Source organism: Hemitrygon akajei, unplaced genomic scaffold (assembly GCF_048418815.1).
Source record: "Hemitrygon akajei unplaced genomic scaffold, sHemAka1.3 Scf000052, whole genome shotgun sequence".
Lineage (NCBI taxonomy): Eukaryota > Metazoa > Chordata > Chondrichthyes > Myliobatiformes > Dasyatidae > Hemitrygon > Hemitrygon akajei.
The window spans coordinates 3,133,900-3,161,251 of NW_027331938.1; the positions used below are offsets into that span (position 1 = coordinate 3,133,900).

General features: G+C 60.1%; 1 protein-coding gene across 1 annotated transcript in view; it reads left to right on the forward strand.

Annotated features, from left to right (window-relative positions):
* LOC140721202 (NACHT, LRR and PYD domains-containing protein 3-like) overlaps nt 1-25,629 on the forward strand; it is a 72,284-nt gene extending 46,655 nt beyond the window's left edge. The window contains exons 7-8 of the mRNA XM_073036061.1: nt 25,276-25,362; nt 25,518-25,629. Of these exons, the coding sequence (XP_072892162.1) occupies nt 25,276-25,362; nt 25,518-25,629 (199 nt within the window). The remainder of the gene's footprint in view (nt 1-25,275; nt 25,363-25,517) is intronic.
* The last annotated feature ends 1,723 nt before the right edge of the window (nt 25,630-27,352 follow it).

Below are 27,352 nucleotides of genomic sequence, written 5' to 3' on the forward strand. Positions count from 1 at the left end.
TCTCCCCCATCCCCCTTCCTGCTGTGGGACCTCTCTCCCCCATCCGCCTTCCTCCTGTGGGATCTATTTCCCCCATCCCCCTTCCTCCTGTGAGTTCTCTCTCCCCCATCCTCCTGTGGGATCTCTCTCGCCCATCCCCCTTCCTGCTGAGGGATATCTATCCCCCATCCCCCTTCCTGCTGTGGGATCTCTCTCCCCCATCCCCCTTCCTCCTGTGGGATCTATCTACCCCATCCCCCTTCCTCCTGTGGTATCTCTCTCCCCCTGTGGGATCTCTCTCCCCCATCCCCCTTCCTCCTGTGGTATCTCTCTACCCCTGTGGGATCCCTCTCCCCCATCCCGCTTGCTCCTGTGGGATCTATCTCCCCCATCCCCCTTCCTCCTGTGGGATCTCTCTCCCCCACCCCCCTTCCTCCTGTGGGATCACTCTCCCCCATCCCCCTTCCTCCTGTGGGATCACTCTCCCCCATCCCCCTTCCTCCTGTGGGATCACTCTCCCCCACCCCCCTTCCTCTTGTGGGATCTCTCTCCCCCACCCCCCTTCCTCTTGTGGGATCTCTCTCCCCCATCCCCCTTCCTCCTGTGGGATCTATCTACCCCATCCCCCTTCCTCCTGTGGTATCTCTCTCCCCCTGTGGGATCTCTCCCCCATCCCCCTTCCTCCTGTGGGATCTCTCTCCCCCATCCCGCTTCCTCCTGTGGGATCTCTCTCCCCCATCCCCCTTCCTCCTGTGGGATCACTCTCCCCCATCCCTCATCCTCCTGTGGGATCACTCTCCCCTGTGGGATCTCTCTCCTGCATCCCCCTTAGTCCTGCGGGATCTATCTCCCCCATCCCCCTTCCTCCTGTGGGATCTATGTCCCCCATCCCCTTTCCTCCTGTGGGATCTCTCTCCCCCATCCCCCATCCTCCTGTGGATTCTCTCTCCCCCATCCCCCTTCCTCCTGTGGGATCTATCTACCCCATCCCCCTTCCTCCTGTGGTATCTCTCTTCCCCCTGTGGGATCTCTCTTCCCCCATCCCCCTTCCTCCTGAGGGTTCTCTCTCCCCCATCCCCCTTCCTCCTGTGGGATCTCTCTCCCCCAGCCCCCTTCCTCCTGTGGGATCTCTCTTCCCCACCCCCCTTCCTCTTGTGGGATCCCTCTCCCCCATCCCCCTTCATCCTGCGGGATCTATCTACCCCATACCCCTTCCTCCTGTGGGATCTCTCTTCCCCCATCCCCCTTCCTCCTGAGGGTTCTCTCTCCCCCATCCCCCTTCCTCCTGTGGGATCTCTCTCCCCCAGCCCCCTTCCTCCTGTGGGATCTCTCTTCCCCACCCCCCTTCCTCTTGGGGATCCCTCTCCCCCATCCCCTTCATCCTGCGGGATCTCTCTCCCCCATCCACCTTCCTCCTGTGGGATCTCTCTCCCCCATCCCCCTTCCTCCCGTGGGATCTCTCTCCCCCATCCCCCTTCATCCTGCGGGATCTATCTACCCCATACCCCTTCCTCCTGTGGGATCTCTCTTCCCCCATCCCCCTTCCTCCTGAGGGTTCTCTCTCCCCCATCCCCCTTCCTCCTGTGGGATCTCTCTCCCCCACTCCCCTTCCTCCTGTGGGATCTATCTCCCCCATCCCCCTTCATCCTGCGGGATCTATCTACCCCATACCCCTTCCTACTGTGGGATCTCTCTCCCCCATCCCCCTTCCTCCTGTGGGATCTTTCTTCCCCATCCCCCTTCCTGCTGAGCGATCTCTCTCCCCCATCCCCCTTCCTGCTGTGGGATCTCTCTCCCCCATCCCCCTTCCTCCTGTGGGATCTATCTACCCCATCCCCCTTCCTCCTGTGGGATCTCTCTCCCCCATCCCCCTTCCTGCTGTGGGATCTCTCTCCCCCATCCCCCTTCCTCCTGTGGGATCTATCTACCCCATCCCCCTTCCTCCTGTGGTATCTCTCTCCCCCTGTGGGATCTCTCTTCCCCCATCCCCCATCCTCCTGAGGGTTCTCTCTCCCCCATCCCCCTTCCTCCTGTGGGATCTATTTCCCCCATCCCCCTTCCTCCTGTGGGATCTCTCTCCCCCATCCCCCTTCCTCCTGTGGGTTCTCTCTCCCCAATCCCCCTTCCTCCTGTGGGTTCTCTCTCCCCCATCCCCCTTATTCCTGTGGGATCTCGCTCCCCCATCCACCTTCCTCCTGTGGTATTTCTCTCCCCCATCCCCCTTCCTCCTGTGTGATCACACTCCCCCATCCCACTTCCTCCTGTGGGATTTCTCTCCCCCATCCCCCTTCCTCCTGTGAGTTCTCTCTCCCCCAGCCTCCTGTGGGATCTCTCTCGCCCATCCCCCTTCCTGCTGAGGGATATCTCTCCCCCATCCCCCTTCCTGCTGTGGGATCTCTCTCCCTCATCCCCCTTCCTCCTGTGGGATCTATCTAACCCATCCCCCTTCCTCCTGTGGTATCTCTCTCCCCCTGTGGGATCTCTCTCCCCCATCCCCCTTCCTGCTGAGGGATATCTCTCCCCCATCCCCCTTCCTGCTGTGGGATCTCTCTCCCCCATCCCCCTTCCTGCTGAGGGATATCTCTCCCCCATCCCCCTTCCTGCTGTGGGATCTCTCTCCCCCATCCCCCTTCCTGCTGTGGGATCTCTCTCCCCCATCCCGCTTCCTCCTTTGGGATCTATCTCCCCCATCCCCCTTCCTCCTGTGGGATCTCTCTCCACCACCCCCCTTCCTCTTGTGGGATCTATCTACCCCATCCCCCTTCCTCCTGTGGGATCTCTCTCCCCCATCCCCCTTCCTCCTGTGGGATCTCTCTCCCCCATCCCCCTTCCTCCTGTGGGATCTCTCTCCCCCATCCCCCTTCCTCCTGTGGGATCTCTCTCCCCCATCCCCCTTCCTCCTGTGGGATCTCTCTCCCCCATCCCGCTTGCTCCTTTGGGATCTATCTCCCCCATCCCCCTTCCTCCTGTGGGATCTCTCTCCCCCACCCCCCTTCATCCTGCGGGATCTATCTACCCCATACCCCTTCCTCCTGTGGGATCTCTCTTCCCCCATCCCCCTTCCTCCTGAGGGTTCTCTCTCCCCCATCCCCCTTCCTCCTGTGGGATCTATCTACCCCATCCCCCTTCCTCCTGTGGTATCTCTCTCCCCCTGTGGGATCTCTCTCCCCCATCCCCCTTCCTCCTGTGGGATCTCTCTCCCCCATCCCGCTTCCTCCTGTGGGATCTCTCTCCCCCATCCCCCTTCCTCCTGTGGGATCACTCTCCCCCATCCCTCATCCTCCTGTGGGATCACTCTCCCCTGTGGGATCTCTCTCCTGCATCCCCCTTAGTCCTGCGGGATCTATCTCCCCCATCCCCCTTCCTCCTGTGGGATCTATGTCCCCCATCCCCTTTCCTCCTGTGGGATCTCTCTCCCCCATCCCCCTTCCTCCTGTGGATTCTCTCTCCCCCATCCCCCTTCCTCCTGTGGGATCTATCTACCCCATCCCCCTTCCTCCTGTGGTATCTCTCTTCCCCCTGTGGGATCACTCTTCCCCCATCCCCCTTCCTCCTGAGGGTTCTCTCTCCCCCCATCCCCCTTCCTCCTGTGGGATCTCTCTCCCCCAGCCCCCTTCCTCCTGTGGGATCTCTCTTCCCCACCCCCCTTCCTCTTGTGGGATCCCTCTCCCCCATCCCCCTTCATCCTGCGGGATCTATCTACCCCATACCCCTTCCTCCTGTGGGATCTCTCTTCCCCCATCCCCCTTCCTCCTGAGGGTTCTCTCTCCCCCATCCCCCTTCCTCCTGTGGGATCTCTCTCCCCCAGCCCCCTTCCTCCTGTGGGATCTCTCTTCCCCACCCCCCTTCCTCTTGGGGATCCCTCTCCCCCATCCCCTTCATCCTGCGGGATCTCTCTCCCCCATCCACCTTCCTCCTGTGGGATCTCTCTCCCCCATCCCCCTTCCTCCCGTGGGATCTCTCTCCCCCATCCCCCTTCATCCTGCGGGATCTATCTACCCCATACCCCTTCCTCCTGTGGGATCTCTCTTCCCCCATCCCCCTTCCTCCTGAGGGTTCTCTCTCCCCCATCCCCCTTCCTCCTGTGGGATCTCTCTCCCCCACTCCCCTTCCTCCTGTGGGATCTATCTCCCCCATCCCCCTTCATCCTGCGGGATCTATCTACCCCATACCCCTTCCTACTGTGGGATCTCTCTTCCCCCATCCCCCTTCCTCCTGAGGGTTCTCTCTCCCCCATCCCCCTTCCTCCTGTGGGATCTCTCTCCCCCACTCCCCTTCCTCCTGTGGGATCTATCTCCCCCATCCCCCTTCCTCCTGTGGGATCTCTGTCCCCCATCCCCCTTCCTCCTGTGGGATCTCTCTCCCCCAGCCCCCTTCCTCCTGTGGGATCTCTCTTCCCCACCCCCCTTCCTCTTGGGGATCCCTCTCCCCCATCCCCCTTCATCCTGCGGGATCTATCTACCCCATACCCCTTCCTCCTGTGGTATCTCTCTCCCCCATACCCCTTCTGTGGGATCTATCTACCCCATCCCCCTTCCTCCTGTGGTATCTCTCTCCCCCTGTGGGATCTCTCTTCCCCCATCCCCCTTCCTCCTGAGGGTTCTCTCTCCCCCATCCCCCTTCCTCCTGTGGGATCTGTCTCCCCCAGCCCCCTTCCTCCTGTGGGATCTCTCTTCCCCACCCCCCTTCCTCTTGGGGATCCCTCTCCCCCATCCCCCTTCATCCTGCGGGATCTATCTACCCCATACCCCTTCCTCCTGTGGGATCTCTCTCCCCTGTGCGATCTCTCTCCTGCATCCCGCTTAGTCCTGCGGGATCTATCTTCCCCATCCCCCTTCCTCCTGTGGGTTCTCTCGCCCCCATCCCCCTTTCTCCTGTGGGTTCTCTCTCCCCCATCCCCCTTCCTCCTGTGGGATCTCTCTCCCCCACTCCCCTTCCTCCTGTGGGATCTATCTCCCCCATCCCCCTTCCTCCTGTGGGATCTCTGTCCCCCATCCCCCTTCCTCCTGTGGGATGTCTCTCCCCCATCCCCTTTCCTCCTGTGGGATCCCTCTCACCCATCCCCGTTCCTCCTGTGGGATCCGTGTCCCCAATACCCCTTCCTCTTGTGGGATCTCGCTCCCCCATCACCCTTCCTCCTATGTGATCTCCCTCCCCCATCCCCCTTCCTCCTGTGGATCACTCTCCCCCATCCCCCTTCCAACTGTTGGAATCTCTCATCCCCATCCCCCTTCCTCCTGTGGGATCTCTCTCCCCCATCCCCCTTCCTGCTGAGGGATATCTCTCCCCCATCCCCTTCCTCCTCTGGGATCTCTCTCCCCCATCCCCCTTCCTCCTGTGGGTTCTCTCTCCCCCATCCTCCTTCCTCCTGTGGATTCTCTCTCCCCCATCCCCCTTCCTCCTGTGGGATCTATCTACCCCATCCCCCTTCCTCCTGTGGTATCTCTCTTCCCCCTGTGGGATCTCTCTTTCCCCATCCCCCTTCCTCCTGAGGGTTCTCTCTCCCCCATCCCCCTTCTTCCTGTGGGATCTCTCTCCCCCAGCCCCCTTCCTCCTGTGGGATCTCTCTTCCCCACCCCCCTTCCTCTTGTGGGATCTCTCTTCCCCCTGTGGGATCTCTCTTCCCCCATCCCCCTTCCTCCTGTGGGATCTCTGTCCCCCATCCCCCTTCCTCCTGTGGGATCTCTCTCCCCCAGCTCCCTTCCTCCTGAGGGTTCTTTCTCCCCCATCCCCCTTCCTCCTGTGGGATCTCTCTTCCCCCATCCCCCTTCCTCCTGAGGGATCTCTCTCCCCCATCCCCCTTCCTCCTGTGGGATCTCTCTCCCCCACTCCCCTTCCTCCTGTGGGATCTATCTCCCCCATCCCCCTTCCTCCTGTGGGATCTCTGTCCCCCATCCCCTTCCTCCTGTGGGATCTCTCTTCCCCACCCCCCTTCCTCTTGGGGATCCCTCTCCCCCATCCCCCTTCATCCTGCGGGATCTATCTACCCCATACCCCTTCCTCCTGTGGTATCTCTCTCCCCCATACCCCTTCCTCCTGTGGGATCTATCTACCCCATCCCCCTTCCTCCTGTGGGATCTCTCTTCCCCCATCCCCCTTCCTCCTGAGGGTTCTCTCACCCCCATCCCCCTTCCTCCTGTGGGATCTCTCTCCCCCAGCTCCCTTCCTCCTGTGGGATCTCTCTTCCCCACCCCCCTTCCTCTTGGGGATCCCTCTCCCCCATCCCCCTTCATCCTGCGGGATCTATCTACCCCATACCCCTTCCTCCTGTGGGATCTCTCTCCCCTGTGCGATCTCTCTCCTGCATCCCGCTTAGTCCTGCGGGATCTATCTCCCCCATCCCCCTTCCTCCTGTGGGTTCTCTCGCCCCCATCCCCCTTTCTCCTGTGGGTTCTCTCTCCCCCATCCCCCTTCCTCCTGTGGGATCTCTCTCCCCCACTCCCTCCTGTGGGATCTATCTACCCCATCCCCCTTCCTCCTGTGGGATCTCTGTCCCCCATCCCCCTTCCTCCTGTGGGATCTCTCTCCCCCATCCACCTTCCTCCTGTGGGATCTCTCTCCCCCATCCCCCTTCCTCCCGTGGGATCTCTCTCCCCCATCCCCCTTCCTCCTGTGTGATCACACTCCCCCATCCCACTTCCTCTTGTGGGATCTCTCCCCCCCCATCCCCCTTCCTCCTGTGGGATGTCTCTCCCCCATCCCCTTTCCTCCTGTGGGATCCCTCTCACCCATCCCCGTTCCTCCTGTGGGATCCCTGTCCCCAATACCCCTTCCTCTTGTGGGATCTCCCTCCCCCATCCCCCTTCCTCCTCTGGGATCACTCTCCCCCATTCCCCTTCCTGCTGTTGGATCTCTCTCCCCCATCCCCCTTCCTCCTGTGGGATCTATCTACCCCATCCCCCTTCCTCCTATGGTATCACATTCCCACTATGGGATCTCTCTCCCCCATTCCCGTTCCTCCTGTGGGATCTATCTACACCATCCCCCTTCCTCCTGTGGTATCTCTCTCCCCCTGTGGGATCTCTCTCCCCCATCCCCCTTCCTCCTGTGGGATCTCTCTCCCCCATCCGCCTTCCTCCTGTGGGTTCTCTCTCCCCCATCCCCCTTCCACCTGTGGGATCTCTCTCCCCCATCCACCTTCCTCCTGTGGGATCTATGTCCCCCATCCCCCTTCCTCCTGTGGGATCGCTCTCCCCATCCCCCTTCATCCTGCGGGAACTCTCTTCCCCCATCCCCCTTCCTCCTGAGGGTTCTCTCTCCCCCATCCCCCTTCCTCCTGTGGGATCTCTCTCCCCCATCCCCTTTCGTCCTGTGGATCCCTCTCACCCATCCCCGTTCCTCCTGTGGGATCTCTCTCCCCCATCCACCTTCCTCCTGTGGGATCTATGTCCCCCATCCCCCTTCCTCCTGTGGGATCTCTCTCCCCCACCCCCCTTCCTCCTGTGGGATCACTCTCCCCCATCCCCCTTCCTCCTGTGGGATCACTCTCCCCCATCCCCCTTCCTCCTGTGGGATCACTCTCCCCCACCCCCCTTCCTCTTGTGGGATCTCTCTCCCCCACCCCCCTTCCTCTTGTGGGATCTCTCTCCCCCATCCCCCTTCCTCCTGTGGGATCTATCTACCCCATCCCCCTTCCTCCTGTGGTATCTCTCTCCCCCTGTGGGATCTCTCCCCCATCCCCCTTCCTCCTGTGGGATCTCTCTCCCCCATCCCGCTTCCTCCTGTGGGATCTCTCTCCCCCATCCCCCTTCCTCCTGTGGGATCACTCTCCCCCATCCCTCATCCTCCTGTGGGATCACTCTCCCCTGTGGGATCTCTCTCCTGCATCCCCCTTAGTCCTGCGGGATCTATCTCCCCCATCCCCCTTCCTCCTGTGGGATCTATGTCCCCCATCCCCTTTCCTCCTGTGGGATCTCTCTCCCCCATCCCCCTTCCTCCTGTGGATTCTCTCTCCCCCATCCCCCTTCCTCCTGTGGGATCTATCTACCCCATCCCCCTTCCTCCTGTGGTATCTCTCTTCCCCCTGTGGGATCTCTCTTCCCCCATCCCCCTTCCTCCTGAGGGTTCTCTCTCCCCCATCCCCCTTCCTCCTGTGGGATCTCTCTCCCCCAGCCCCCTTCCTCCTGTGGGATCTCTCTTCCCCACCCCCCTTCCTCTTGTGGGATCCCTCTCCCCCATCCCCCTTCATCCTGCGGGATCTATCTACCCCATACCCCTTCCTCCTGTGGGATCTCTCTTCCCCCATCCCCCTTCCTCCTGAGGGTTCTCTCTCCCCCATCCCCCTTCCTCCTGTGGGATCTCTCTCCCCCAGCCCCCTTCCTCCTGTGGGATCTCTCTTCCCCACCCCCCTTCCTCTTGGGGATCCCTCTCCCCCATCCCCTTCATCCTGCGGGATCTCTCTCCCCCATCCACCTTCCTCCTGTGGGATCTCTCTCCCCCATCCCCCTTCCTCCCGTGGGATCTCTCTCCCCCATCCCCCTTCATCCTGCGGGATCTATCTACCCCATACCCCTTCCTCCTGTGGGATCTCTCTTCCCCCATCCCCCTTCCTCCTGAGGGTTCTCTCTCCCCCATCCCCCTTCCTCCTGTGGGATCTCTCTCCCCCACTCCCCTTCCTCCTGTGGGATCTATCTCCCCCATCCCCCTTCATCCTGCGGGATCTATCTACCCCATACCCCTTCCTACTGTGGGATCTCTCTCCCCCATCCCCCTTCCTCCTGTGGGATCTTTCTTCCCCATCCCCCTTCCTGCTGAGCGATCTCTCTCCCCCATCCCCCTCCTGCTGTGGGATCTCTCTCCCCCATCCCCCTTCCTCCTGTGGGATCTATCTACCCCATCCCCCTTCCTCCTGTGGGATCTCTCTCCCCCATCCCCCTTCCTGCTGTGGGATCTCTCTCCCCCATCCCCCTTCCTCCTGTGGGATCTATCTACCCCATCCCCCTTCCTCCTGTGGTATCTCTCTCCCCCTGTGGGATCTCTCTTCCCCCATCCCCCATCCTCCTGAGGGTTCTCTCTCCCCCATCCCCCTTCCTCCTGTGGGATCTATTTCCCCCATCCCCCTTCCTCCTGTGGGATCTCTCTCCCCCATCCCCCTCCTCCTGTGGGTTCTCTCTCCCCAATCCCCCCTTCCTCCTGTGGGTTCTCTCTCCCCCCATCCCCCTTATTCCTGTGGGATCTCGCTCCCCCATCCACCTTCCTCCTGTGGTATTTCTCTCCCCCATCCCCCTTCCTCCTGTGTGATCACACTCCCCCATCCCACTTCCTCCTGTGGGATTTCTCTCCCCCATCCCCCTTCCTCCTGTGAGTTCTCTCTCCCCCAGCCTCCTGTGGGATCTCTCTCGCCCATCCCCCTTCCTGCTGAGGGATATCTCTCCCCCATCCCCCTTCCTGCTGTGGGATCTCTCTCCCTCATCCCCCTTCCTCCTGTGGGATCTATCTAACCCATCCCCCTTCCTCCTGTGGTATCTCTCTCCCCCTGTGGGATCTCTCTCCCCCATCCCCCTTCCTGCTGAGGGATATCTCTCCCCCATCCCCCTTCCTGCTGTGGGATCTCTCTCCCCCATCCCCCTTCCTGCTGAGGGATATCTCTCCCCCATCCCCCTTCCTGCTGTGGGATCTCTCTCCCCCATCCCCCTTCCTGCTGTGGGATCTCTCTCCCCCATCCCGCTTCCTCCTTTGGGATCTATCTCCCCCATCCCCCTTCCTCCTGTGGGATCTCTCTCCACCACCCCCCTTCCTCTTGTGGGATCTATCTACCCCATCCCCCTTCCTCCTGTGGGATCTCTCTCCCCCATCCCCCTTCCTCCTGTGGGATCTCTCTCCCCCATCCCCCTTCCTCCTGTGGGATCTCTCTCCCCCATCCCCCTTCCTCCTGTGGGATCTCTCTCCCCCATCCCCCTTCCTCCTGTGGGATCTCTCTCCCCCATCCCGCTTGCTCCTTTGGGATCTATCTCCCCCATCCCCCTTCCTCCTGTGGGATCTCTCTCCCCCACCCCCCTTCATCCTGCGGGATCTATCTACCCCATACCCCTTCCTCCTGTGGGATCTCTCTTCCCCCATCCCCCTTCCTCCTGAGGGTTCTCTCTCCCCCATCCCCCTTCCTCCTGTGGGATCTATCTACCCCATCCCCCTTCCTCCTGTGGTATCTCTCTCCCCCTGTGGGATCTCTCTCCCCCATCCCCCTTCCTCCTGTGGGATCTCTCTCCCCCATCCCGCTTCCTCCTGTGGGATCTCTCTCCCCCATCCCCCTTCCTCCTGTGGGATCACTCTCCCCCATCCCTCATCCTCCTGTGGGATCACTCTCCCCTGTGGGATCTCTCTCCTGCATCCCCCTTAGTCCTGCGGGATCTATCTCCCCCATCCCCCTTCCTCCTGTGGGATCTATGTCCCCCATCCCCTTTCCTCCTGTGGGATCTCTCTCCCCCATCCCCCTTCCTCCTGTGGATTCTCTCTCCCCCATCCCCCTTCCTCCTGTGGGATCTATCTACCCCATCCCCCTTCCTCCTGTGGTATCTCTCTTCCCCCTGTGGGATCACTCTTCCCCCATCCCCCTTCCTCCTGAGGGTTCTCTCTCCCCCATCCCCCTTCCTCCTGTGGGATCTCTCTCCCCCAGCCCCCTTCCTCCTGTGGGATCTCTCTTCCCCACCCCCCTTCCTCTTGTGGGATCCCTCTCCCCCATCCCCCTTCATCCTGCGGGATCTATCTACCCCATACCCCTTCCTCCTGTGGGATCTCTCTTCCCCCATCCCCCTTCCTCCTGAGGGTTCTCTCTCCCCCATCCCCCTTCCTCCTGTGGGATCTCTCTCCCCCAGCCCCCTTCCTCCTGTGGGATCTCTCTTCCCCACCCCCCTTCCTCTTGGGGATCCCTCTCCCCCATCCCCTTCATCCTGCGGGATCTCTCTCCCCCCATCCACCTTCCTCCTGTGGGATCTCTCTCCCCCATCCCCCTTCCTCCCGTGGGATCTCTCTCCCCCATCCCCCTTCATCCTGCGGGATCTATCTACCCCATACCCCTTCCTCCTGTGGGATCTCTCTTCCCCCATCCCCCTTCCTCCTGAGGGTTCTCTCTCCCCCATCCCCCTTCCTCCTGTGGGATCTCTCTCCCCCACTCCCCTTCCTCCTGTGGGATCTATCTCCCCCATCCCCCTTCATCCTGCGGGATCTATCTACCCCATACCCCTTCCTACTGTGGGATCTCTCTTCCCCCATCCCCCTTCCTCCTGAGGGTTCTCTCTCCCCCATCCCCCTTCCTCCTGTGGGATCTCTCTCCCCCACTCCCCTTCCTCCTGTGGGATCTATCTCCCCCATCCCCCTTCCTCCTGTGGGATCTCTGTCCCCCATCCCCCTTCCTCCTGTGGGATCTCTCTCCCCCAGCCCCCTTCCTCCTGTGGGATCTCTCTTCCCCACCCCCCTTCCTCTTGGGGATCCCTCTCCCCCATCCCCCTTCATCCTGCGGGATCTATCTACCCCATACCCCTTCCTCCTGTGGTATCTCTCTCCCCCATACCCCTTCTGTGGGATCTATCTACCCCATCCCCCTTCCTCCTGTGGTATCTCTCTCCCCCTGTGGGATCTCTCTTCCCCCATCCCCCTTCCTCCTGAGGGTTCTCTCTCCCCCATCCCCCTTCCTCCTGTGGGATCTGTCTCCCCCAGCCCCCTTCCTCCTGTGGGATCTCTCTTCCCCACCCCCCTTCCTCTTGGGGATCCCTCTCCCCCATCCCCCTTCATCCTGCGGGATCTATCTACCCCATACCCCTTCCTCCTGTGGGATCTCTCTCCCCTGTGCGATCTCTCTCCTGCATCCCGCTTAGTCCTGCGGGATCTATCTTCCCCATCCCCCTTCCTCCTGTGGGTTCTCTCGCCCCCATCCCCCTTTCTCCTGTGGGTTCTCTCTCCCCCATCCCCCTTCCTCCTGTGGGATCTCTCTCCCCCACTCCCCTTCCTCCTGTGGGATCTATCTCCCCCATCCCCCTTCCTCCTGTGGGATCTCTGTCCCCCATCCCCCTTCCTCCTGTGGGATGTCTCTCCCCCATCCCCTTTCCTCCTGTGGGATCCCTCTCACCCATCCCCGTTCCTCCTGTGGGATCCGTGTCCCCAATACCCCTTCCTCTTGTGGGATCTCGCTCCCCCATCACCCTTCCTCCTATGTGATCTCCCTCCCCCATCCCCCTTCCTCCTGTGGGATCACTCTCCCCCATCCCCCTTCCAACTGTTGGAATCTCTCATCCCCATCCCCCTTCCTCCTGTGGGATCTCTCTCCCCCATCCCCCTTCCTGCTGAGGGATATCTCTCCCCCATCCCCCTTCCTCCTCTGGGATCTCTCTCCCCCATCCCCCTTCCTCCTGTGGGTTCTCTCTCCCCCATCCTCCTTCCTCCTGTGGATTCTCTCTCCCCCATCCCCCTTCCTCCTGTGGGATCTATCTACCCCATCCCCCTTCCTCCTGTGGTATCTCTCTTCCCCCTGTGGGATCTCTCTTTCCCCATCCCCCTTCCTCCTGAGGGTTCTCTCTCCCCCATCCCCCTTCTTCCTGTGGGATCTCTCTCCCCCAGCCCCCTTCCTCCTGTGGGATCTCTCTTCCCCACCCCCCTTCCTCTTGTGGGATCTCTCTTCCCCCTGTGGGATCTCTCTTCCCCCATCCCCCTTCCTCCTGTGGGATCTCTGTCCCCCATCCCCCTTCCTCCTGTGGGATCTCTCTCCCCCAGCTCCCTTCCTCCTGAGGGTTCTTTCTCCCCCATCCCCCTTCCTCCTGTGGGATCTCTCTTCCCCCATCCCCCTTCCTCCTGAGGGATCTCTCTCCCCCATCCCCCTTCCTCCTGTGGGATCTCTCTCCCCCACTCCCCTTCCTCCTGTGGGATCTATCTCCCCCATCCCCCTTCCTCCTGTGGGATCTCTGTCCCCCATCCCCCTTCCTCCTGTGGGATCTCTCTTCCCCACCCCCCTTCCTCTTGGGGATCCCTCTCCCCCATCCCCCTTCATCCTGCGGGATCTATCTACCCCATACCCCTTCCTCCTGTGGTATCTCTCTCCCCCATACCCCTTCCTCCTGTGGGATCTATCTACCCCATCCCCCTTCCTCCTGTGGGATCTCTCTTCCCCCATCCCCCTTCCTCCTGAGGGTTCTCTCACCCCCATCCCCCTTCCTCCTGTGGGATCTCTCTCCCCCAGCTCCCTTCCTCCTGTGGGATCTCTCTTCCCCACCCCCCTTCCTCTTGGGGATCCCTCTCCCCCATCCCCCTTCATCCTGCGGGATCTATCTACCCCATACCCCTTCCTCCTGTGGGATCTCTCTCCCCTGTGCGATCTCTCTCCTGCATCCCGCTTAGTCCTGCGGGATCTATCTCCCCCATCCCCCTTCCTCCTGTGGGTTCTCTCGCCCCCATCCCCCTTTCTCCTGTGGGTTCTCTCTCCCCCATCCCCCTTCCTCCTGTGGGATCTCTCTCCCCCACTCCCTCCTGTGGGATCTATCTACCCCATCCCCCTTCCTCCTGTGGGATCTCTGTCCCCCATCCCCCTTCCTCCTGTGGGATCTCTCTCCCCCATCCACCTTCCTCCTGTGGGATCTCTCTCCCCCATCCCCCTTCCTCCCGTGGGATCTCTCTCCCCCATCCCCCTTCCTCCTGTGTGATCACACTCCCCCATCCCACTTCCTCTTGTGGGATCTCTCCCCCCCCATCCCCCTTCCTCCTGTGGGATGTCTCTCCCCCATCCCCTTTCCTCCTGTGGGATCCCTCTCACCCATCCCCGTTCCTCCTGTGGGATCCCTGTCCCCAATACCCCTTCCTCTTGTGGGATCTCCCTCCCCCATCCCCCTTCCTCCTCTGGGATCACTCTCCCCCATTCCCCTTCCTGCTGTTGGATCTCTCTCCCCCATCCCCCTTCCTCCTGTGGGATCTATCTACCCCATCCCCCTTCCTCCTATGGTATCACATTCCCACTATGGGATCTCTCTCCCCCATTCCCGTTCCTCCTGTGGGATCTATCTACACCATCCCCCTTCCTCCTGTGGTATCTCTCTCCCCCTGTGGGATCTCTCTCCCCCATCCCCCTTCCTCCTGTGGGATCTCTCTCCCCCATCCGCCTTCCTCCTGTGGGTTCTCTCTCCCCCATCCCCCTTCCTCCTGTGGGATCTCTCTCCCCCATCCACCTTCCTCCTGTGGGATCTATGTCCCCCATCCCCCTTCCTCCTGTGGGATCGCTCTCCCCATCCCCCTTCATCCTGCGGGAACTCTCTTCCCCCATCCCCCTTCCTCCTGAGGGTTCTCTCTCCCCCATCCCCCTTCCTCCTGTGGGATCTCTCTCCCCCATCCCCTTTCGTCCTGTGGGATCCCTCTCACCCATCCCCGTTCCTCCTGTGGGATCCCTGTCCCCAATACCCCTTCCTCTTGTGGGATCTCGCTCCCCCATCACCCTTCCTCCTGTGTGATCTCCCTCCCCCATCCCCCTTCCTCCTGTGGGATCACTCTCCCCCATCCCCCTTCCAACTGTTGGAATCTCTCATCCCCATCCCCCTTCCTCCTGTGGGATCTCTCTCCCCCATCCCCCTTCCTGCTCAGGGATATCTCTCCCCCATCCCCCTTCCTCCTGTGGGATCTATTTCCCCCATCCCCCTTCCTCCAGTGGGATCTCTCTCCCCCATCCCCCTTCCTCCTGTGGGATCTTTCTTCCCCATCCCCCTTCCTGCTGAGGGATCTCTCTCCCCCATCCCCCTTCTTGCTGTGGGATCTCTCTCCCCCATCCCCCTTCCTCCTGTGGGATCTATCTACCCCATCCCCCTTCCTCCTGTGGTATCTCTCTCCCCCTGTGGGATCTCTCTTCCCCCATCCCCCATCCTCCTGAGGGTTCTCTCTCCCCCATCCCCCTTCCTCCTGTGGGATCTATTTCCCCCATCCCCCTTCCTCCTGTGGGATCTCTCTCCCCCATCCCCCTTCCTCCTGTGGGTTCTCTCTCCCCAATCCCCCTTCCTCCTGTGGGTTCTCTCTCCCCCATCCCCCTTATTCCTGTGGGATCTCTCTCCCCCATCCACCTTCCTCCTGTGGTATTTCTCTCCCCCATCCCCCTTCCTCCTGTGTGATCACACTCCCCCATCCCACTTCCTCCTGTGGGATTTCTCTCCCCCATCCCCCTTCCTCCTGTGAGTTCTCTCTCCCCCAGCCTCCTGTGGGATCTCTCTCGCCCATCCCCCGTCCTGCTGAGGGATATCTCTCCCCCATCCCCCTTCCTGCTGTGGGATCTCTCTCCCTCATCCCCCTTCCTCCTGTGGGATCTATCTACCCCATCCCCCTTCCTCCTGTGGTATCTCTCTCCCCCTGTGGGATCTCTCTCCCCCATCCCCCTTCCCCCTGTGGGATCTCTCTCCCTCATCCCCCTTCCTCCTGTGGGATCTATCTACCCCATCCCCCTTCCTCCTGTGGTATCTCTCTCCCCCTGTGGGATCTCTCTCCCCCATCCCCCTTCCTCCTGTGGGATCTCTCTCCACCACCCCCCTTCCTCTTGTGGGATCTATCTACCCCATCCCCCTTCCTCCTGTGGGATCTCTCTCCCCCATCCCCCTTCCTCCTGTGGGATCTCTCTCCCCCACCCCCTTCCTCTTGTGGGATCTCTCTCCCCCACCCCCCTTCCTCTTGTGGGATCTCTCTCCCCCATCCCCCTTCCACCTGTGGGATCTATCTACCCCATCCCCCTTCCTCCTGTGGTATCTCTCTCCCCCTGTGGGATCTCTCTCCCCCATCCCCCTTCCTCCTGTGGGATCTCTCTCCCCCATCCCGCTTCCTCCTGTGGGATCTCTCTCCCCCATCCCCCTTCCTCCTGTGGGATCACTCTCCCCCATCCCTCATCCTCCTGTGGGATCACTCTCCCCTGTGGGATCTCTCTCCTGCATCCCCCTTAGTCCTGCGGGATCTATCTCCCCCATCCCCCTTCCTCCTGTGGGATCTATGTCCCCCATCCCCTTTCCTCCTGTGGGATCTCTCTCCCCCATCCCCCTTCCTCCTGTGGATTCTCTCTCCCCCATCCCCCTTCCTCCTGTGGGATCTATCTACCCCATCCCCCTTCCTCCTGTGGTATCTCTCTTCCCCCTGTGGGATCTCTCTTCCCCCATCCCCCTTCCTCCTGAGGGTTCTCTCTCCCCCATCCCCCTTCCTCTTGTGGGATCTCTCTCCCCCAGCCCCCTTCCTCCTGTGGGATCTCTCTTCCCCACCCCCCTTCCTCATGTGGGATCCCTCTCCCCCATCCCCCTTCATCCTGCGGGATCTATCTACCCCATACCCCTTCCTCCTGTGGGATCTCTCTTCCCCCATCCCCCTTCCTCCTGAGGGTTCTCTCTCCCCCATCCCCCTTCCTCCTGTGGGATCTCTCTCCCCCAGCCCCCTTCCTCCTGTGGGATCTCTCTTCCCCACCCCCCTTCCTCTTGGGGATCCCTCTCCCCCATCCCCTTCATCCTGCGGGATCTCTCTCCCCCATCCACCTTCCTCCTGTGGGATCTCTCTCCCCCATCCCCCTTCCTCCCGTGGGATCTCTCTCCCCCATCCCCCTTCATCCTGCGGGATCTATCTACCCCATACCCCTTCCTCCTGTGGGATCTCTCTTCCCCCATCCCCCTTCCTCCTGAGGGTTCTCTCTCCCCCATCCCCCTTCCTCCTGTGGGATCTCTCTCCCCCACTCCCCTTCCTCCTGTGGGATCTATCTCCCCCATCCCCCTTCATCCTGCGGGATCTATCTACCCCATACCCCTTCCTACTGTGGGATCTCTCTTCCCCCATCCCCCTTCCTCCTGAGGGTTCTCTCTCCCCCATCCCCCTTCCTCCTGTGGGATCTCTCTCGCCCACTCCCCTTCCTCCTGTGGGATCTATCTCCCCCATCCCCCTTCCTCCTGTGGGATCTCTGTCCCCCATCCCCCTTCCTCCTGTGGGATCTCTCTCCCCCAGCCCCCTTCCTCCTGTGGGATCTCTCTTCCCCACCCCCCTTCCTCTTGGGGATCCCTCTCCCCCATCCCCCTTCATCCTGCGGGATCTATCTACCCCATACCCCTTCCTCCTGTGGTATCTCTCTCCCCCATACCCCTTCCTCCTGTGGGATCTATCTACACCATCCCCCTTCCTCCTGTGGTATCTCTCTCCCCCTGTGGGATCTCTCTTCCCCCATCCCCCTTCCTCCTGAGGGTTCTCTCTCCCCCATCCCCCTTCCTCCTGTGGGATCTCTCTCCCCCAGCCCCCTTCCTCCTGTGGGATCTCTCTTCCCCACCCCCCTTCCTCTTGGGGATCCCTCTCCCCCATCCCCCTTCATCCTGCGGGATCTATCTACCCCATACCCCTTCCTCCTGTGGGATCTCTCTCCCCTGTGCGATCTCTCTCCTGCATCCCGCTTAGTCCTGCGGGATCTATCTTCCCCATCCCCCTTCCTCCTGTGGGTTCTCTCGCCCCCATCCCCCTTTCTCCTGTGGGTTCTCTCTCCCCCATCCCCCTTCCTCCTGTGGGATCTCTCTCCCCCACTCCCCTTCCTCCTGTGGGATCTATCTCCCCCATCCCCCTTCCTCCTGTGGGATCTCTGTCCCCCATCCCCCTTCCTCCTGTGGGATCTCTCTCCCCCATCCACCTTCCTCCTGTGGGATCTCTCTCCCCCATCCCCCTTCCTCCCGTGGGATCTCTCTCCCCCATCCCCCTTCCTCCTGTGTGATCACACTCACCCATCCCACTTCCTCTTGTGGGATCTCTCCCCCCCCAATCCCCCTTCCTCCTGTGGGATGTCTCTCCCCCATCCCCTTTCCTCCTGTGGGATCCCTCTCACCCATCCCCGTTCCTCCTGTGGGATCCCTGTCCCCAATACCCCTTCCTCTTGTGGGATCTCGCTCCCCCATCACCCTTCCTCCTATGTGATCTCCCTCCCCCATCCCCCTTCCTCCTGTGGGATCACTCTCCCCCATCCCCCTTCCAACTGTTGGAATCTCTCATCCCCATCCCCCTTCCTCCTGTGGGATCTCTCTCCCCCATCCCCCTTCCTGCTGAGGGATATCTCTCCCCCATCCCCCTTCCTCCTCTGGGATCTCTCTCCCCCATCCCCCTTCCTCCTGTGGGTTCTCTCTCCCCCATCCTCCTTCCTCCTGTGGATTCTCTCTCCCCCATCCCCCTTCCTCCTGTGGGATCTATCTACCCCATCCCCCTTCCTCCTGTGGTATCTCTCTTCCCCCTGTGGGATCTCTCTTCCCCCATCCCCCTTCCTCCTGAGGGTTCTCTCTCCCCCATCCCCCTTCTTCCTGTGGGATCTCTCTCCCCCAGCCCCCTTCCTCCTGTGGGATCTCTCTTCCCCACCCCCCTTCCTCTTGTGGGATCTCTCTTCCCCCTGTGGGATCTCTCTTCCCCCATCCCCCTTCCTCCTGTGGGATCTCTGTCCCCCATCCCCCTTCCTCCTGTGGGATCTCTCTCCCCCAGCTCCCTTCCTCCTGAGGGTTCTTTCTCCCCCATCCCCCTTCCTCCTGTGGGATCTCTCTTCCCCCATCCCCCTTCCTCCTGAGGGATCTCTCTCCCCCATCCCCCTTCCTCCTGTGGGATCTCTCTCCCCCACTCCCCTTCCTCCTGTGGGATCTATCTCCCCCATCCCCCTTCCTCCTGTGGGATCTCTGTCCCCCATCCCCCTTCCTCCTGTGGGATCTCTCTTCCCCACCCCCCTTCCTCTTGGGGATCCCTCTCCCCCATCCCCCTTCATCCTGCGGGATCTATCTACCCCATACCCCTTCCTCCTGTGGTATCTCTCTCCCCCATACCCCTTCCTCCTGTGGGATCTATCTACCCCATCCCCCTTCCTCCTGTGGGTTCTCTCTCCCCCATCCTCCTTCCTCCTGTGGATTCTCTCTCCCCCATCCCCCTTCCTCCTGTGGGATCTATCTACCCCATCCCCCTTCCTCCTGTGGTATCTCTCTTCCCCCTGTGGGATCTCTCTTCCCCCATCCCCCTTCCTCCTGAGGGTTCTCTCTCCCCCATCCCCCTTCTTCCTGTGGGATCTCTCTCCCCCAGCCCCCTTCCTCCTGTGGGATCTCTCTTCCCCACCCCCCTTCCTCTTGTGGGATCTCTCTTCCCCCTGTGTGATCTCTCTTCCCCCATCCCCCTTCCTCCTGTGGGATCTCTGTCCCCCATCCCCCTTCCTCCTGTGGGATCTCTCTCCCCCAGCTCCCTTCCTCCTGAGGGTTCTTTCTCCCCCATCCCCCTTCCTCCTGTGGGATCTCTCTTCCCCCATCCCCCTTCCTCCTGAGGGATCTCTCTCCCCCATCCCCCTTCCTCCTGTGGGATCTCTCTCCCCCACTCCCCTTCCTCCTGTGGGATCTATCTCCCCCATCCCCCTTCCTCCTGTGGGATCTCTGTCCCCCATCCCCCTTCCTCCTGTGGGATCTCTCTTCCCCACCCCCCTTCCTCTTGGGGATCCCTCTCCCCCATCCCCCTTCATCCTGCGGGATCTATCTACCCCATACCCCTTCCTCCTGTGGTATCTCTCTCCCCCATACCCCTTCCTCCTGTGGGATCTATCTACCCCATCCCCCTTCCTCCTGTGGGATCTCTCTTCCCCCATCCCCCTTCCTCCTGAGGGTTCTCTCACCCCCATCCCCCTTCCTCCTGTGGGATCTCTCTCCCCCAGCTCCCTTCCTCCTGTGGGATCTCTCTTCCCCACCCCCCTTCCTCTTGGGGATCCCTCTCCCCCATCCCCCTTCATCCTGCGGGATCTATCTACCCCATACCCCTTCCTCCTGTGGGATCTCTCTCCCCTGTGCGATCTCTCTCCTGCATCCCGCTTAGTCCTGCGGGATCTATCTCCCCCATCCCCCTTCCTCCTGTGGGTTCTCTCGCCCCCATCCCCCTTTCTCCTGTGGGTTCTCTCTCCCCCATCCCCCTTCCTCCTGTGGGATCTCTCTCCCCCACTCCCCTTCCTCCTGTGGGATCTATCTACCCCATCCCCCTTCCTCCTGTGGGATCTCTGTCCCCCATCCCCCTTCCTCCTGTGGGATCTCTCTCCCCCATCCACCTTCCTCCTGTGGGATCTCTCTCCCCCATCCCCCTTCCTCCCGTGGGATCTCTCTCCCCCATCCCCCTTCCTCCTGTGTGATCACACTCCCCCATCCCACTTCCTCTTGTGGGATCTCTCCCCCCCCCATCCCCCTTCCTCCTGTGGGATGTCTCTCCCCCATCCCCTTTCCTCCTGTGGGATCCCTCTCACCCATCCCCGTTCCTCCTGTGGGATCCCTGTCCCCAATACCCCTTCCTCTTGTGGGATCTCCCTCCCCCATCCCCCTTCCTCCTCTGGGATCACTCTCCCCCATCCCCCTTCCAACTGTTGGAATCTCTCATCCCCATCCCCCTTCCTCCTGTGGGATCTCTCTCCCCCATCCCCCTTCCTGCTGAGGGATATCTCTCCCCCATTCCCCTTCCTGCTGTTGGATCTCTCTCCCCCATCCCCCTTCCTCCTGTGGGATCTATCTACCCCATCCCCCTTCCTCCTATGGTATCACACTCCCACTATGGGATCTCTCTCCCCCATTCCCGTTCCTCCTGTGGTATCTCTCTCCCCCTGTGGGATCTCTCTCCCCCATCCCCCTTCCTCCTGTGGAATCTCTCTCCCCCATCCGCCTTCCTCCTGTGGGTTCTCTCTCCCCCATCCCCCTTCCTCCTGTGGGATCTCTCTCCCCCATCCACCTTCCTCCTGTGGGATCTATGTCCCCCATCCCCCTTCCTCCTGTGGGATCTCTCTCCCCCATCCACCTTCCTCCTGTGGGATCTATGTCCCCCATCCCCCTTCCTCCTGTGGGATCTCTCTCCCCCATCCCCCTTCCTCCTGTGGGATCTCTCTCCCCCATCCACCTTCCTCCTGTGGGATCTATGTCCCCCATCCCCCTTCCTCCTGTGGGATCTCTCTCCCCCATCCCCCTTCCTCCTGTGGGATCTATCTCCCCCATCCGCCCTCCTCCTGTGGGATCTCTGTCCCCCATCCCCCTTCCTCCTGTGGGTTCTCTCTCCCCCATCCCCCTTCCTCCTGTGGGATCTCTCTCCCCCATCCTCCTGTGGGATCTTTCTTCCCCATCCCCCTTCCTGCTGAGGGATATCTCTTCCCCCATCCCCCTTCGTGCTGTGGGATCTCTCTCCCCCATCCCCCTTCCTCCTGTGGGATCTATCTACCCCATCCCCCTTCCTCCTGTGGTATCTCTCTCCCCCTGTGGGATCTCTCTCCCCAATCCCCCTTCCTCCTGAGGGTTCTCTCTCCCCCATCCCCCTTCCTCCTGTGGGATCTATTTCCCCCATCCCCCTTCCTCCTGTGGGATCTCTCTCCCCCATCCCCCTTCCTCCTGTGGGTTCTCTCTCCCCAATCCCCCTTCCTCCTGTGGGTTCTCTCTCCCCCATCCCCCTTATTCCTGTGGGATCTCTCTCCCCCTTCCACCATCCTCCTGTGGTATTTCTCTCCCCCATCCCCCTTCCTCCTGTGTGATCACACTCCCCCATCCCACTTCCTCCTGTGGGATCTCTCTCGCCCATCCCCCTTCCTGCTGAGGGATATCTCTCCCCCATCCCCCTTCCTGCTGTGGGATCTCTCTTCCCCACCCCCCTTCCTCTTGGGGATCCCTCTCCCCCATCCCCCTTCATCCTGCGGGATCTATCTACCCCATACCCCTTCCTCCTGTGGGATCTCTCTCCTGCATCCCGCTTAGTCCTGCGGGATCTATCTCCCCCATCCCCCTTCCTCCTGTGGGTTCTCTCGCCCCCATCCCCCTTTCTCCTGTGGGTTCTCTCTCCCCCATCCCCCTTCCGCCTGTGGGATCTCTCTCCCCCACTCCCCTTCCTCCTGTGGGATCTATCTACCCCATCCCCCTTCCTCCTGTGGGATCTCTGTCCCCCATCCCCCTTCCTCCTGTGGGATCTCTCTCCCCCATCCAACTTCCTCCTGTGGGATCTCTCTCCCCCATCCCCCTTCCTCCCGTGGGATCTCTCTCCCCCATCCCCCTTCCTCCTGTGTGATCACACTCCCCCATCCCACTTCCTCTTGTGGGATCTCTCCCCCCCCATCCCCCTTCCTCCTGTGGGATGTCTCTCCCCCATCCCCTTTCCTCCTGTGGGATCCCTCTCACCCATCCCCGTTCCTCCTGTGGGATCCCTGTCCCCAATACCCCTTCCTCTTGTGGGATCTCCCTCCCCCATCCCCCTTCCTCCTCTGGGATCACTCTCCCCCATCCCCCTTCCAACTGTTGGAATCTCTCATCCCCATCCCCCTTCCTCCTGTGGGATCTCTCTCCCCCATCCCCCTTCCTGCTGAGGGATATCTCTCCCCCATTCCCCTTCCTGCTGTTGGATCTCTCTCCCCCATCCCCCTTCCTCCTGTGGGATCTATCTACCCCATCCCCCTTCCTCCTATGGTATCACACTCCCACTGTGGGATCACTCTCCCCCATTCCCGTTCCTCCTGTGGGATCTATCTACCCCATCCCCCTTCCTCCTGTGGTATCTCTCTCCCCCTGTGGGATCTCTCTCCCCCATCCCCCTTCCTCCTGTGGGATCTCTCTCCCCCATCCGACTTCCTCCTGTGGGTTCTCTCTCCCCCATCCCCCTTCCTCCTGTGGGATCTCTCTCCCCCATCCACCTTCCTCCTGTGGGATCTATGTCCCCCATCCCCCTTCCTCCTGTGGGATCTCTCTCCCCCATCCACCTTCCTCCTGTGGGATCTATGTCCCCCATCCCCCTTCCTCCTGTGGGATCTCTCTCCCCCATCCCCCTTCCTCCTGTGGGATCTCTCTCCCCCATCCACCTTCCTCCTGTGGGATCTATGTCCCCCATCCCCCTTCCTCCTGTGGGATCTCTCTCCCCCATCCCCCTTCCTCCTGTGGGATCTATCTCCCCCATCCGCCCTCCTCCTGTGGGATCTCTGTCCCCCATCCCCCTTCCTCCTGTGGGTTCTCTCTCCCCCATCCCCCTTCCTCCTGTGGGATCTCTCTCCCCCATCCTCCTGTGGGATCTTTCTTCCCCATCCCCCTTCCTGCTGAGGGATATCTCTTCCCCCATCCCCCTTCCTGCTGTGGGATCTCTCTCCCCCATCCCCCTTCCTCCTGTGGGATCTATCTACCCCATCCCCCTTTCTCCTGTGGTATCTCTCTCCCCCTGTGGGATCTCTCTCCCCCATCCCCCTTCCTCCTGAGGGTTCTCTCTCCCCCATCCCCCTTCCTCCTGTGGGATCTATTTCCCCCATCCCCCTTCCTCCTGTGGGATCTCTCTCCCCCATCCCCCTTCCTCCTGTGGGTTCTCTCTCCCCAATCCCCCTTCCTCCTGTGGGTTCTCTCTCCCCCATCCCCCTTATTCCTGTGGGATCTCTCTCCCCCTTCCACCTTCCTCCTGTGGTATTTCTCTCCCCCATCCCCCTTCCTCCTGTGTGATCACACTCCCCCATCCCACTTCCTCCTGTGGGATCTCTCTCGCCCATCCCCCTTCCTGCTGAGGGATATCTCTCCCCCATCCCCCTTCCTGCTGTGGGATCTCTCTCCCCCATCCCCCTTCCTCCTGTGGGATCTATCTACCCCATCCCCCTTCCTCCTGTGGTATCTCTCTCCCCCTGTTGGATCTCTCTCCCCCATACCCCTTCCTCCTGTGGTATCTCTCTCCCCCTGTGGGATCTCTCTCCCCCATCCCGCTTGCTCCTGTGGGATCTATCTCCCCCATCCCCCTTCCTCCTGTGGGATCTCTCTCCCCCACCCCCCTTCCTCTTGTGGGATCCCTCTCCCCCATCCCCCTTCCTCCTGTGGGATCACTCTCCCCCATCCCCCTTCCTCCTGTGGGATCTCTGTCCCCCATCCCCCTTCCTCCTGTGGGATCTCTCTCGCCCATCCCCTTTCCTCCTGTGGGATCTCTGTCCCCCATCCCCCTTCCTCCTGTGGGATCTCTCTCGCCCATCCCCCTTCCTCCTGTGGGTTCTCTCTCCCCCATCCCCATTCCTCCTGTGGGATCTCTCTCCCCCATCCCCGTTCCTCCTGTGGGATCCCTGTCCCCAATACCCCTTCCTCTTGTGGGATCTCGCTCCCCCATCACCCTTCCTCCTGTGGGATCTCTCTCCCCCATCCCCCTTCCTGCTGAGGGATATCTCTCCCCCATCCCCCTTCCTGCTGTTGGATCTCTCTCCCCCATCCCCATTCCTCCTGTGGGATCTCTCTCCCCCATCCCCGTTCCTCCTGTGGGATCCCTGTCCCCAATACCCCTTCCTCTTGTGGGATCTCGCTCCCCCATCACCCTTCCTCCTGTGGGATCTCTCTCCCCCATCCCCCTTCCTGCTGAGGGATATCTCTCCCCCATCCCCCTTCCTGCTGTTGGATCTCTCTCCCCCATCCCCCTTCCTCCTGTGGGATCTATCTACCCCATCCCCCTTCCTCCTGTGGAATCACACTCCCCCTGTGGGATCTCTCTCCCCCATCCCCCTTCCTCCTGTGGGATCTATCTACCCCATCCCCCCTCCTCCTGTGGTATCTCTCTCCCCCTGTGGGATCTCTCTCCCCCATCCCCCTTCCTCCTGTGGGATCTATCTCCCCCATCCGCCTTCCTCCTGTGGGATCTCTGTCCCCTATCCCCCTTCCTCCTGTGGGTTCTCTCTCCCCCATCCCCCTTCCTACTGTGGTATCTATGTCCCCCATCCCCCTTCCTCCTGTGGGATCTCTCTCCCCCATCCCCCTTCCTCCTGTGGGTTCTCTCTCCCCCATCCCCCTTCCTCCTGTGGGATCTATCTCCCCCATCCGCCTTCCTCCTGTGGGATCTCTGTCCCCTATCCCCCTTCCTCCTGTGGGTTCTCTTTCCCCCATCCCCCTTCCTACTGTGGGATCTATGTCCTCCATCTCCCTTCCTCCTGTGGGATCTCTCTCCCCCATCCCCCTTCCTCCTGTGGGATCTCTCTTCCATATCCACTTCCTTCTTTGTCTTTCCATCCTTTACCTGAGGTGTCGTCTCTTCCTCCATCTCCCATCGACATTCCCCGATTCTCAAATCTTCCTCACTGTTTGACTTTCTCCCCTTCACCCCTGCCCTTTCCAACAGTCTCACGTCAGGAACACTTTTCTAACCATCAGGGAATGAGAGAGAATATGTGGAGTTTACAGGGTCACACCGACAGACGAAATTACTGACATTTGGTGAATTCATTTGGAGCTGGGCAGTGAGGGACATTGACAGTGATGGGAATTATGATCAGTGAATTAATAAAGGGTTTAATGTTTCCTGAAATATCCGAGTGAGCGAAATTGCCTCAGACCCACGGTTTTAATCATTATGTTCATCAATCTGTCTATTTGTGTTTAGTCTCGGGGGGAATGACCTGGGAGATTCTGGAGTGAAACTGGTGTCTGCGGCTCTGAAGAACCCGGAGTGTAAATTACAGAAACTGTGGTAAGTACCAGTCTGTGGGAGATTGTGATTACAGTCACTGGGTGTCTGACACTGAACATTAATGTGATCAGTAATTGTGTTACTGATAAACACTGGGGATTTGTACCGTCTCCTGTCTCTCTGTGTCCTTCACACTCACTCTCTCTCATCTCCAGGCTGGAGAATGTCGGTCTCACAGATTCTGGTGCCGAGGATCTCGTCTCCGCTCTCAGTACAAACCCATCACTGACGGGGCTGAACCTGATATCAAACTCGCTGACAGACTAGCCTTATAATCTTCCAGATTCATATCATTACCTTGTTTTTGAACCTTTTGGAAGCTCTTCTTTTCTTCTTCACTAGATTTACAACGGCCTTTGTGCACCACGGATCTTGTACCCTACCATCCTTTCCATGTCTCATTGGAACGTATCTACTCAGAACCCCACGCAAATATCCCCTGAACATTTTCTACATTTCTTTGGTCTGTTTCCCTGAGGACATCAATTTCCAATTTATGCTTACAAATTCCAGCCTGATAGGCTTATAGTTCTCCGTACTCCAATTAGAGGTTTCCCTAACTTGCCTGTTCCTATCCCTCTCTAATGCTATGGTAAAAGAGATAGAATTGTGATCACTATCTCCAAAATGCTCTCCCACTGAGAGACCTGACACCTGGCCAGGTTCATTTCCCAATACCGGATCAAGTGCAGCCTCTCCTCTTGTAGGCTTATATACATATTGTGTCAGGAAACCTTCCTGAACACACCTAACAAACTCCACCCCGTCAAAACCCCTCACTCTAGGGAGATGCCAATCAATATTTGGGAAATTAAAATCTCCCACCTCAACAACCCTGTTATTGTTACTCCTTTCCAGTATCTGTCTCCCTATCTGCTCCTCGATGTCCCTGTTCCTGTTGGGAGGTCTATACAAAACACCCAGTAGAGTTATTGACCCCTTCCTGTTCCTAACCTCCACCCACAGAGACTCCACAGACAATCCCTCCATGACGTCCTCCTTTTCTGCAGCCGTGACACTATCTCTGATCAACAGTGCCATGCCCCCACCTCTGTGACCTCCCTCCCTGTCCTTTCTGAAACATCTAAAGCCGGGCACTCGAAATAAACATTCCTGTCCCTGCACCATCCGAGTCTCTGTAATGGCCACCACATCATATCTCTGAGTACTGATCCACGCTCTAAGGTCATCCGCTTTGTTCACAACACTCCTTGCATTAAAATAGACACACCTCAAACCATCGGTCTGAGAGCGTCCCTTCTCTATCACCTGCCTATGCTCAATCTCGCACTGTCTCCAAATTTTCTCTATTTGTGAGCCAACCTCCCTTTCCGCCATCACTTCATTTCAGTTCCCACCCCCTCCCAGCAATTCTAGTTTAAATTCTCCCCAATAGCCTTAGCAAACCAGGATATCGGTTTCCCTGGCGTTCAAGTGCAACCCGTCCTTTTTGTGCAGGTCACAGCTGCTCCAAAGGAGGTCCCAGTGATCCAGAAATCTGAATCCCTGCCTCCTGCTCCAATCCCTCAGCCACGCATTCATCCTCCACCTCATTCTATTCCTGTACTCACTGTCGCGTGGCACAGGCAGTAATCCCGAGATTACTACCTTTGCCGGTCCTGCTTCTCAACTTCCTTCCTAACTCCCTGTACTCTGTTTTCAGGACCTCTTCCCTTTTCCTACCTATGTCACTGGTACCAATATGTACCACAACCTCTGGCTGTTCTCCCTCCCACCGCAGGATATCTTGGACGTGTTCTGAAACATCCCGGACCCTGGCACCTGGGAGGCAAACGACCATCCGCGTTTCTTTCCTGCGTCCACAGAATCGTCTATCTGGCCCTCAAACGACGGAGTCACCTGTCACTACTGTCTTCCTCTTCCTTTCCCCGCCCTTCTGAACCACAGGGCCACTGTTGCCTCCACCAGGAAGGCTGTCCCCACCCCTCTCCAGCAGTACTTGAACAGGGGTACTTATCGTCAAGGGGAA